General features: G+C 41.4%; 1 protein-coding gene across 1 annotated transcript in view; it reads right to left on the bottom strand.

Annotated features, from left to right (window-relative positions):
- Nucleotides 1–75: 75 nt before the first annotated feature.
- Nucleotides 76–13,180, bottom strand: part of polq (polymerase (DNA directed), theta) — a gene marked incomplete at its 5' end in the record, with an annotated part of 52,417 nt that continues 39,312 nt past the window's right edge. Inside the window, 10 exons of the mRNA XM_084318258.1 lie at nucleotides 76–709; nucleotides 2,042–2,148; nucleotides 2,253–2,388; nucleotides 4,924–5,048; nucleotides 6,935–7,046; nucleotides 7,195–7,296; nucleotides 7,569–7,651; nucleotides 8,777–8,877; nucleotides 9,777–9,900; nucleotides 12,703–12,877. Coding sequence (XP_084174384.1) covers nucleotides 596–709; nucleotides 2,042–2,148; nucleotides 2,253–2,388; nucleotides 4,924–5,048; nucleotides 6,935–7,046; nucleotides 7,195–7,296; nucleotides 7,569–7,651; nucleotides 8,777–8,877; nucleotides 9,777–9,900; nucleotides 12,703–12,877 — 1,179 coding nt within the window. The 3' untranslated portion in view covers nucleotides 76–595. The remainder of the gene's footprint in view (nucleotides 710–2,041; nucleotides 2,149–2,252; nucleotides 2,389–4,923; nucleotides 5,049–6,934; nucleotides 7,047–7,194; nucleotides 7,297–7,568; nucleotides 7,652–8,776; nucleotides 8,878–9,776; nucleotides 9,901–12,702; nucleotides 12,878–13,180) is intronic.

Genomic DNA, 13,180 nt, shown 5'->3' with positions numbered 1-13,180 from the left:
AACTAATTCTAACACTTATCATATCACATAAACACACAAACCCCTCAGATTTTTACTTTATTTACAGCACAGGGCTAGATCAGACAAAAGATAATCCTTCATGACAGGAATATCATGCCACATAGAAATATAGAGTATATACAGACAAAATCATCTGTACATATTGACTATATTTTGGGGATTAAAGATATAAATATAATCCATACAGATATGTATTAAATAATTCATCGCTCATATAGTGCCAGTACAGTAAATTACAGTATGTTTTTCTGTTTTCATTTAATTTAACAAGGTTAAAAATATATTTGTTAGTGTTGTATACAGCAAATTCATATCGATATAACCAATATTTAAAAATAATTATTTGTATTTACAACTAAAGGTTATTTGTAAAACAACTTATAATACTCAAGAAAATACGGTCTCTCAAACACAGACAGACAGACAGACAGACAGACAGACAGACAGACAGACAGACAGACAGACAGACAGACAGACAGACAGACAGACAGACAGACAGACAGACAGACAGACAGACAGACAGACAGACAGACAGACAGACAGACAGACAGACAGTCTGAGGCCATGTTGCAGGTTATATGTCCAGATCCTGCAGATTGCCCCAGCTGGGTCCTACATTGATTTTGGCCTTGAGCTTCACATACAGTTTCACTGCTGATTCCATCTCCCTCTTCACGATCTGAGCAACCTGACACAGAGAGGAGGAGGAACGGCAGACAAATCAGAAGTCAGAAAATATCCAGTCTGCTGCAAACACAATGTTGCCTTTTCCCCACCTGTGTTGAAGAGAATGTGTGGGACTAAACACGCCATGCATATCTTAGTCTAAGTTCACTAGCTTTACATCCTATCTGGTCTACAGGTAGAGAAACCAACCAGTCACTGGTTTGATCCCCGGCAACTTACAGGAGGGTGTATTCTGGCTGTGAGCTGGCAACTTGAGGGTGGCTGGTGTAACACCCACAGTGACCACTAGCTCTGCCATCGTAGTGACTGTTGAGGAATCCCTTTTGGTTGCCCGAAACAATAGCTTAAATCTCACACCTTGGCGAGAGCCAAGCGCCCCCACCCAATAAGCTCAGTGTCCCCTTCAGGCATGCAGTTGTGCACAAACGCGGTTAAACGCTGTCTAGGTAGGTCACTGAGGCAGAAGTGCGCGCGGATGTGCACGCGCGCACACAAAAATGCGTTCACAATTGTCACTGGACTCGTCGCGCCGGCCGGCACTTATCACCTAGACTTTGCATAATAATAGGATACCGTCCGATAGCATAACAACGAGAAGAGCTGGTGGGGGGTTGCTTGATCTGTGCTCGACTGGAAGGATGAGACATTAAGTTGTGCTTCAGTCTCTGAAGGAAACTGTCCTTCTGTAAACTAACTCTAAGTTACATTGTTAATTTAGTTTGTATTTACTTTTCTAGTTTAAGTTAATTCAATTAAAGAAATTGTAACTACAATTACATTTAAAACATTTATGCATAATAATCATCTGTTCTGTGCGCAACCGAGGGAACATGTATGCGCGGGAGCGCGCATGCACGTGGCGTTTGGGCAATTCCCATATTACGACTGCACCACTGGTCCCCTTCTCTCCCTCAGTGTTTCCCAGCTGGCCACGATGAGAGCACCCCTCTTAGCCCAAGCAAATTTAATCTATATGTAGTTATAGTATCTATATATGTTTTCACTATTAAACCTATATTGATCATGAAGATCCGTCTATGACATAATTGATGAGTTGGGTTCCACCACATGACCCTGACCAAGGCTCCAGGGTCCCTGTGCTCTGATATCCTGTACTGTAGGAATGTCAGGCGTGTATGGCACTAGGTGCACTAGGAGGAGGGATACATGGAGACACAAACCTCAAATGTTCTGTGTACAATGACCTTCATCTGCTTCTCAAATCACCAACCTAGACTTTATGATGAAACCCTTTTCGATATTGTGTTTGATCTGAGCATTAAGTAACAATGATATTCAGGGTTTAGAAGCTCAGGGGGACATTTTGTGATACCTGTATTAGGTCTTCTTCCGTGGTTTCATAGATCAGTTCATCGTGAAGCTGCAGAATGAAGAAGGCTCCTCTCAGGCGAGATGTTGTGACCCTGCTGCGTCGACCGCCTGCATGGAGAACGCCATCAGTCATCCGTTGACATTTCAGTCCAGGCTGCATGAGTGACATGCAAGTGGTACAGAGTTATGGATGGTGTGTGTGTGTGTTTTACCTGAATGTGTGTGTTGGTGTGACAGTGGAGCAGTAGGGTAGGTTTCTTGCAGTCGTTTCTGTATGTTGACAGTGGCGAGTTTAACAATGTCTGCTGCTGAACCCTGGACAGTTGTGTTCACTGCTTGCCGCTCTGCCTGAGAGAAAGAGCGAAAGAGAATAACAAATAAGACTTGTGCCCTGGTGTGTGTTGGTTTAGGTCAGTGTATTACGTGTACCTATCGCAGGGGTGGCCAACCAGTCAGAGACTAAGGGGCCTTTCTCACTCACCCATTCGGTTCCGTTCCATTCCGTACCGTCCTCATTCCGGGTAGGGTGCGAACTTCCCCCCTCCCTCTCCCCCCTCTAGTTTGTGTACACACTTCAGTCTTGGTTCGCTCTGGGTTCTGTTTACGGTTTGCGTTTTGAGCGTTTACGCTTGCCGTAGGCGATGATGTCACGCTCGAAAATGTAAACAGGAAGTGTGTTAACACGGAGACTGGATGCTGATATAAAAGAAACAAATAACCAATAAATATGAAGTTATATTTGAACCTCTGTTGTCAAGCCTTGTCAATATAACCCACCCCACCCCGCTAGTTAGCTTAGCCTGTTCAGCACATTATCCCATCGCTCGTGGCAATTATATTGCATGTCATTGATCTACTGGTCGACCACGGCCGACTGGTTGGGCACCACTGGTCTAATAGAAATAAATGCATTGAACAAGAAACCAATGTATAGACATAGCATGGCAAACAAAATTGCCAGGCCTAATGCGAGCCAGGGAAGTGCTGTTTGTAACGTGGCTTCATGTTTTCATCCACTGAGCTGTGAGGCTCCACATGCTTGTTTGGTTGCGGTCTGAACTCTCAAATTGCCCATAAATATCGTTTTTGTGGGTATTGTCCAGTTGTTGCTGTGTGGTTTTATCTGCCCAAAATTCAAGCAACCATGAAAAGCATTACAGTAACGACGTTGTGTGTGTGTCACGCCCCCCGCTCCCACTGGCCCGCACCCGAGACCACCTATTTCAACAGTCCCAGGTTCAGCGGGGGTATTCCGAATCAGCGCTGCTTCGCTCCCAAAAGGGGTGTGTCCGTCTGAGTGAGAACACTCCCCCCCGTCCCCGGGGGCGCTGATTCGATCCCGATTGGTGAGTGAGAAAGGCCCCTAAGAGCCACAAAAAATACTGTGGTACCACAAAGAGCCACACCATACCAGCGTTTCTCAACCTTTTTTTCAGTCACGGCACCCTTCATGTGTTTATAGGTCTCACCCTCTGGCCTCTGAAGTTGCTAATGTCTTTTTTATTTGGGCCTCACAGGGTTAAAAGTACCCTGTGAGACCCACGGTTGCAAAATTACAAAATCACTTTTAGCCATTTAAGAAAAGAATGTTTATTTAAAAAATTTTAAGCACATGTATAGTCAATTGGTCCTGTTGTTCAGCCTCACAATGCTATTTGATAGTAAATGTGTTTATATGTCCCACCCTCTGGCCTCTGAAGTTGCTAATGTCTTTTTAATTTGTGCCTCACAGGGTTAACCTCTTAAGCCCGAGATATACAGTTAAAGTGTATATTTTCAGCATTACGTTTGTTTACCAATTATTTTAACTGTTATTAGTGAAATATAAGATTATAGAAATCTCAGGGCATTGAGTCGGAAACCGGCGCATATTGACAGGAGGAAGTGGCACAGCCAAAAGTGAGTGTAGTCTTTTGAAGGAAGAGACTCAGGGCTTTCGAATTTCAAAAAACTACCCTACCCAGCTCACACCAGCCCCTGTCAATCATCTGACTTCTGGATTTACTTTTTTATTTCTCTTATTTTTTGGGATTATCTCCCACAAACCTGAACGTTATTGCCATAAAACAGAACACAGTTAGTTTCTCTACCTTTCTGTGAACGTCTTGCAAAAAACGGTGTTGCAATACGATGAAAAATGGTGGAGAAATTTACATTATAAAAAAGATGGCAGAATTCAGTACTGTATCTACAAAACCTTCTGTTTAATCATCTTCCCTTTATTCATTTGCTTAGATTTTTCAGGTCTGGTACATTTTAGCATGGTGTTATTCACAGTCAAAGATAATTTTTTTTTTAAATAGAATTGATATTCTCCTTTGGTTCATTACAATTTACTCAAGCCTAGTAACAGACACACTATTTCTGACACTGATCCATTATGTCCCTAGATTCAGATACCAAGAACATGCAAATGGACCATTTAAAAAAAAATTGTAAATGTTTATTCTACGTCCTTATGGAATGAGTGACATAATAAAAAAAAAAAAAAAAAAAAAAATTGGATAGAAGAGCCGCACATTGACGGGCAAAGATCCAAGGGTTGGCCACCCCTGACCTATCGTCACTATTGAATATGAAAACATTTTGATTATGTGAAACTGATCTCAACTGGCTGGTCGGGTGTCGTGACGGTTCGTGGTCGCAGCCTCGTATGTGTGTCGTATGTTTCTTGTGTTGCGTGTCGAGTCCTTCTGCCACTTGGTGTTCCGACAAGGAGGACTAGTTCAGAAGCAAACAATGCTCTGCTTTCACGTCTTGTCCTCAGGATGAAACTAACTAACTAACTAACTAACTAACTAACTAACTAACTAACTAACTAACTAACACATACCTTACCAAATCCTTTGTGAGAGTGTTGGCAGGCAGACAGAGGGTGCTTACATGTGCTCTGGCATAAGAGTTGGCCTGTGTGATGCCAGGCAGGTATCTCCTGCGACCCAGCAGGGTCTGAACGTAGCCTTTCTTCACACAGCTCTTCACCGTGTCTTTCAGAAAAGTCTGGATCCCTGAAAACAACAGAAAAGTGATTGACGTAACATGGCAGTTTGATGTCTTATCTGGAGTATCTAAAATGCTATTTAATAGAAGTGATGTCACAGTGTTGATATTCATTCATATCGTCAATGTTCTTAGAGATTTAAGCTAAACTCGTCTGTATAAGACTGCATTATAATCCTACTGCTAGGATCTAATCTATTTATTGTATTTTTGTGCAAGTATCATTTGTATTTCCCCTGATGAACCTTGAACACAAGAAAGAATTTCCATTTTAATTATGTAAAATCAAGTATACATTTTGGCAGGTATAAAAATGTCACAAAACATAGTGGGGATATGTGATCTTTTACCAGTCTAACTATTATAGCTTTTTGTTAAGTTAGGATTCTTGGCTACTTGAGTTACTCCAAGCTATTTCTCAAAAATACAACTTCAAAGAATGTCTTTTAACTCCATCATTCAACTATACAGAGGCACGTCACTGTTGTCCAACCAAAACCTTGAAACTTAAATTGTAGTCTTTCTATCTCCATTCAAAGTTGATATGGTCCTTTAAGGGCCGAGTAAGATTCCTGACCCTAGGACCCATCCATGAAACACACTCAGAACATAAAAATGTAATATTAAAATAACATAAAAACGAATGGGTTTTAATCTGAAAACTAGACTTCTAGGAGATACAAGGTTTTGATCTGACATCAGTGCTATGGGGATAAGCAAAGGATCAATTGACCTATCTCAAACCCTGCCCTCTTTTCTTGATCCTCCAATCACAACTTTGTTTGTCCGAGGGAAGCAACCGAAAAGAGGGTTGGGTTTGAGGTAGATCAATTGGACAAATGATTAAGAGGAAAAACCTGACTGACACTGAGGTATATTTGTACAGGTATATAGTGTACCTGAGTATCTGGCCTTGGGATATGTATGTATATAATGTACTGTACCTGAGTATCTGGCCTTGGGATATGTATGTATATTGCCAACTGCTTATTGCAGACATGCAAAAAATTTTAACCCCTGTCCCCGTCTCTCTGAGTCGATGTATCGAGTGATGGTGTGTTGACATACAGATTGCAGCGACTGCTCTACCTCAAACTGGTTCTGACCACCACTAGTGCCATGGTTCTGCTTCATGCCGTCTTCAGTCTGACCTACAACGTCTAACCATGCCTGCTCTACTTCAACCTGTTCTGAGTGGTTCTCCTGCCCCCCGGGGCAAATGGCCCTGAGCCATCTTCTTGTATCACATCCTGTATACCAGCGCTTGTAGTCATATGCTTCTTGTCCCTGCCTCCCTGGTCCCGCCCCGTTGGGCCTGTCAAAGTGGTGTGATGGTCAAGGTGGTGTGATCTTCCCTACGCCATCCATGATGTGGCCAGCAGTGTCGAGAGCAGCGGCTATTCTTCCTCAAACCGGTTCCGACGACCACATGCACGATGGATCGCCCTCAGTTTTCCTATGCTTTTTTGTTGTTGTTGTTGTTGTTGTTGTTCTTAGCTCTATTTATTTAAATGTTAAAACAAATTCATATGTACCTTAGATACTACTGTACTACTTTAGTGAGTGATCTTCATTGGGGAAAGTCTGGGAGTGTTGCATTTTTGGATTTGATGGTTTTTGATCTATTGTGATGTTTTTTCTTGACTGAAGAAGAACAGCCCATGAGGGCTATTCCATGTGATCTCGGGCTATACAAATAAATTTGATTTGATATAGTGTACCAGAGTATCTGGCCTTGGGGTATGTATGTATATAGTGTACCTGAGTATCTGTCATTGGGGTTTGTATGTATATAGTGTACCCGAGGATCTGTCATTGGGGTATGTTTGTACTGTATGTATATAGTGTACCCGAGGATCTGTCATTGGGGTATGTTTGTATGTATATAGTGTACCTGAGTATCTGGCCTTGAAGCTTTCTATGTAGCAGGCAGCGTCGTTCTCCTCCACACACATCTGCTCACCCAGAGATTTGGCTCCCATCCCATAGATAATGCCATAGCAAATCTACACACACACACACACACACAAACACATACGTACAGTATGACAAACAAACACCTGACCAGATGTAGAAAAAGGAACAGATGAGATGTGTGTGCCCACATGTCTCTGAATGTCAATGTCCCTTTTCTCTTCTTATCTTTAGTTCTACCTGTTTAGCCTGTTGTCTGAGTTTGTCGTTAACAGTCTCCGGATCAATGTTCTTCCACTCAGCAGCAATGCAACGGAATACATCTGCTCCTCCATTCAGTACCTGACACACACACACACACACACACACACAATTAGTTTATGAGCTGATAACGTAACGATTCATTGAAACAAAATAATTTATTTTCTGATATAGACCTTTTCAAACATGACAACATAAAGATTCTCAATGGGGGAAAAAAATTTCTTTCCTGTTGCAGTGTTTGCAAATACAACAGTGTGCGCCCATACAGTTCCCATAGCAACGTAATTCTCCTGAAAAGGTCTAGATCTATACTGGTCAAGTACCATGATTAACCGTCCACTCGGTCTTACCTGCAGGAGGCGTCGATCCCTGGACAGGTGAGCCAGCAACCTCAACTCTAACTGGGAGTAGTCAGCTGCTAATATCATCCCACCTGCAGAGGGAGAGAGACTTTACTTTATTTGAGATTATAAACCACACACACGCATGAGATTCACAAGTTTCACATGATTCTGACTTTCTGAGGACATCTCATGGGTACAGAAAACAGTCTTCACCACACTGCCTGCCTGCCTGGTTACTGAACTAAATCTAGCCAGCTACTTGGCCCTGCTCCCTGACAGACCTGCTGGCCTCCAGCCACTAACTGCAAGTGTATGTCCAAGGCTGCCTCATTCATTCATTCATTCATTCATTCATTCATTCATTCATTCATTCATTCATTCATTCATTCATTCATTCATCCATCCATCCATCCATCCAATATTTATTCCAACTCGAAAGGACACTCATTCACAGTGTCACTGATATCATCAATAATATTATATAAAGTACAAAGAGAAAAATTCTAATAATAGTAATAAATACAAATATACTATACAAATATAAAAATAGAATCCTTTAAAACACTTGAACACACATTTAAGAACAATTACAGATTGTGGTGACCTGCTTGGTCACCAGTGGTCTAAAATAAACCGATGGACTGATTGATTGATTGATTGATTGATTGGACACTAGTGTACTTAGTTTCAATGTCTCCTGCAGGGCGTTCCACGACTCAGGAGCACAGAAGACAACGGCTTCAATAAAGAAGTAATTATGGCTTTATCAAGAAACACATGCCAATGCAAATCTCGTCTTTCCACCCAAAGAGGACCATCTAACCTTGTTGTACAGGACGATATTAATTCAGTGAGTATTATAACTATAAATCACCGGTGATAAATCATAGATCATGATAGATCATCCGATAGCTGAATGATATACAGAGTCTAGGGGCTTACGAGTGGAAGCGGCATCTCAGCCTAGAGCCACAACCAAGGCCTCCGACACGTGATGTTTGGCCAGTTTGTCCAATAAAGCTGTTTCATAACATTAACCCTTTCAGGTATCACTCATGAACGTTTGTACAGACATAAATGACTTGGTAACACCTCTTTGACAGCTGTAGCAACCAAATCAACAATACAAACATGTCTAGCAGAATACACACAAACTGACAAGACACACACAAGTAAGTAAGTATGTAAGTAAGTAAGCAAGTAATGCAAGTGACCTGAAAAAGGTATGAAGGCATGTCTCATGCTGACAGAAAAGGCTGGACCCCTTTCTGAGGAGCCGACTGGGACAGTAGGCTTCATAGTGCGCCTCCTACTGCTGTGACAAAAATACAACATCATTATTATTATTATTATTATTATTATTATTATTATTATTATTATTATTATTATTATTATTATTATTATTATTATTATTATTAATGAAATCAAATGTATTTGTATAGCCCAAAATCACATGGAATTGCCCCCATGGGCTTTACAGGTCAAGAAGAAACATGACAATAGATCCAGACCAAAAAACACCATAAAATCCACATATGCAACACCTCCAGACTTTCCCCAATGAAGATGAGGAACGACTCACTAAAACCTAGTAATATATATACAAAAAAAAAAACACATCTTCCACACAGGCGGCGTGGAAGAGAGAAACCTCAGATGGGCAATTCAAAGGGGGTCCCCCAACTGTATGTCGGTGATAATATAGTGTTGCTAGGGATGCAATAGATGGATGGAGAATAGAACAAGCGAATAATTGGTATGTATGTAATGAAACACATACACATATACATACATACATACATACATACATACATACATACATACATACATACATACATACATACATACATACATACATGGTAGCAATAGTATCTAAAGTACATAAGAACATTTAAAAATTATAAAATGACAATAATAATAATCTACAGCAATTAGCTACAAATTCTACAGTCAATCTACAGGTAGGATTTAGGAGGATAATTATGGAATTGAGTCAGTGTTTCATAAACTATGGGTTGGGAACCAAAGTCACTTGCAGGCCTGTTTGTGGCAGGTCCTTATTATATTTTACTGAGCCTGGGTCACATTCTGAAAATGAATTCACCTAATGTGGATCCCAGACTGAAGAGACTGAAGAGCTTTGATACAGACTTATATAACAGCCCGTAGAACAAGGCTGTGAACAGGATCCAACCAATCTTGTTGTTGACATACCCTGGCTTTGTGGCAGTGTGTCGGCCATCTTGTAATGGTGGACTCTCCCCCACCACAGTGGCCATGTAAATCTCAAAGTCTTTTGGGACATTTTGGATGTTGGGCTCTGTGAAACTCACTCTGCCTGCATGGAAATAAAACAACAAAAGAAAATATGTTGAGTCACAGTGTAGGTATGTACAGGGGTATAGTATAGTGGTTCTCAACCTGGGAATCACGGAATGATTTTTTGGGGGCGTCATGAAAACACATATTGTAATCTTTGGTACAAATGCTTTCATCTTGGGAAATAATTAATATTTGAAGTCTACAGTCCTCCCTAAAGGATTTACCAAGCCTGAACAGGGAAAACAAAACTCTTTATTGTCATTATACAGCACAGTACAGTGCAACGAAAAGAAGTTTGGCATCCAACCAGAGTAGAAATGTAACAGTAAAGTGCAATAGCAATATACAATGTACAGGTGATTAAACTGGGAATAAAATATATAAATTAGTACTACTGAGTGTAGTGCTAATCAGATGTATTAGTCCGGGAGCCAAAGCCTGATTTATAGGTGAACCTTGTTTTGTCGGTTGCATTTCTTTTGTGTGGAGTTTCTTGGAGCTTGGGGGTACCTCTTCAAAATACAAGAGGGTGCTCGGTGATATCCCTTGGGCATTTTCAGATATTAACCCCTTCATGCCCGAAAATGCCAAAATCACACAAAAATAGAGATTTATGATATTGCATGCTGAATATAAATTAAATGCATCAAATTACATTCTCTAATGTTTTTTCATACAAGGGGTAATGTGAAATTAATATGAACCCTTTCAAGCCAGGCCTGTAAAACAACTTTTGTAGCATTTATAAGCAGCGACACACACTTAAGTTTGCCTTGTGTTGGTCCATAACTAAATAAAACAAGTGCACACTGACTGGTGTGAAGGACAAATCTTGCAGATGCGTTACATACTGTATTAGGGTCTTGAACATCCTACCCTGAAACATGTACAGGACATTGTGCATGGCAAACCATGCACTTTACAGCTGCACTTCTTCGAGGTACACAGGGCCTCACTCTTGCAGCCACACCGGATCATCTTCAGGATGTAGTCTGGGACAAGTTTTACATTTTCTGGTAAGTGGATTGGGATCAGTGCCCTGTTACAGGTGTCCTTCTTCCATCCAAATTCCTCTGGGTTCATTGCAGGTGGCAGATTCTTTTTTTTTATCCACTTTTTCTCCTTATTTTTCAATTTTTCTCCCATCCCAATTTCGCCTCGCCAATTCTCCCTTCAATTCCCCCCTCCCCTGTTTCGAACGTTGCTAGACTATGCCTCCCACTGGTCGGCTGCAGTGAGGACCAAGGCCAAGCCTTGCATCACGTGTCCCCTCCGGTACACGAGGAGGCAGCTGTCGCATCTCTTCACCTGTACAGCGCGATCTCTCAGTGGCGAGGAGTAACGCGTGGGAGGCTTACGCTGCCCCCGTTACTTCCTGATTCTGCTGAACAGGCCCACCAACCGACCTGTAGGAGTCGCTGTCCTTAATTTTTATCATTCCATTTGGGCTGTGGGGGTGCTTAATGTCTGAAGGAGTCGACGGAAGGCTTCTTGTCCTTTGCAAAAGCATGCAATTGGTCCACTGATGGATACATCTTGATATTTGTCTAGTCTAGTGTGTTCATTAGATGGGTGAAATCCTCTTTCAGTGCCTCTGTGCCTGTTTTCTTAGGCAGTTAGCCTCTGGTATGCGTGCCATTAGCGTTAGCCACGCTTCTAGGCATCTTTTCTTTTGGAAAGAATGAAAAAAAAATGTAAAAAAATATATATAGAAAGATTATAATAATTTGTTATTTTTTTTGCATTAGACTAAGAGGTTGGCAGTCGACTACGGCTCCTTTCGATCGATTAGTCGACTAATAGGGGTCAGCCCTAGTATATATAGATATGTATATATTATATATATATATATGTGTATATATATATATATATATATATATATATATATATATATATTAAGCAATAATACACAAGAAGCCGTGGTATGTCATGAATATTGCCACGGCTGTGATGCGCCCGCAGGCATGACAGCGAAGCTCGAGTGGCGTAGGCATCACCGTGGCAATATTCATGACATACCACAGGCTTCCGAGTGTATTATTGCTTTTATACAGCAGGTTGCGTCTGGAAAAATATAGGATGAATACAGACAATTCTAGGGTCTTTTATATGAATTTCAGTGAACTTGGCGTAGAAAAATAGTTCCTAAAGATGTCTCGTTGCTATGGAATTTCAAATGGAGTAGGCCATCAACAAGCTTGGCAACACAAACTGATGACGTATTAGTCTAATGCAAGCTAAAATCAGAGAAAGTCATCAGCACCTTGGGGGATCAGCACCTTGGACAGTTCCGGGAGTTGGGCCAGTTCAATGCACACAGGCCGTCGACTTGGTGGTGTTGACTTCATTGCGGCTTTTCTCCAGCGCGTCCAGCTCGTCTTTCGTTGGATTGGCATGGCTAATAATGCTTTTTTTTTTTTTTTTAATACCTGTAGATGTAGGCCTGTCCTCTTTATCTATCCACTGGTTTATGGTTAACGGGTACGTTAAATCAAACGTAACGTTGTCCGCGGAGTAGGTCATGTTGACACAGTTTCCGTTTGATGAATGGCAGTTGAAACTTTCTACAACATTCTAAAGCCAGCGCAGTGGTATACTGTATATTCATGGTGATTTAACCGTGAGTATATCATGAATATACTTACTGTTTAGAACGCTCTCGACCAATCACAATGCATATATATATATAGTATCTACAGACATGTAAAAAGATTCTGTCTATGCTTGACTGTGTTGTGTGTGTGTGTGTATGTGTGTGTGTGTGTGTGTGTGTGTGTGTGTGTGTGTGCGTACGGGTGCGTGTGTGTGTGTGTGGTACCTGTGGCTGTATGCGTCTGGGAGATGGGATGGATTCTGTCCATAGCCAGTGAGCTGTGGTGCCGTCTCTCTCTCTGCAGAGGGAACACCACCTTGGTCATGGCGTGAGTGATGCGCCTCCACTCCAGTACCACCCCTGGCAGCGGGTGCAGAGGGCGGAGCTTCTCCAGAACATCCTGGTCCCCAACATCAATTACATTCAGTTAAACCGAACTGATTTATCTATATTCAGTATATCTGTTGATTTGTCAATCAATCGATAGACTGAGTGTATATATAAACAGTTTATTTACAATTTATTTTAGTTCACATACACAAACCCACCATTGACAGTAGTATAACTATTTTGCTATGGTTGGAGGCAAGGTGAAAGGTGAAGAATGTTGTGTTTGATCCTGGTAATACTGAACTGAGTTTGATCCTGGTAGTACTGGACTGAGTTTGATCCTGGTAGTACTGGACTGAGTTTGATCCTGGTA

This window comes from Notolepis coatsorum (genome assembly GCF_963971535.1).
Source record: "Notolepis coatsorum genome assembly, chromosome: 7".
NCBI classification, from domain to species: domain Eukaryota; kingdom Metazoa; phylum Chordata; class Actinopteri; order Aulopiformes; family Paralepididae; genus Notolepis; species Notolepis coatsorum.
The sequence above is the reverse complement of the archived record's forward strand: the minus strand, read 5'-3'. Positions and strand labels throughout refer to the sequence as shown.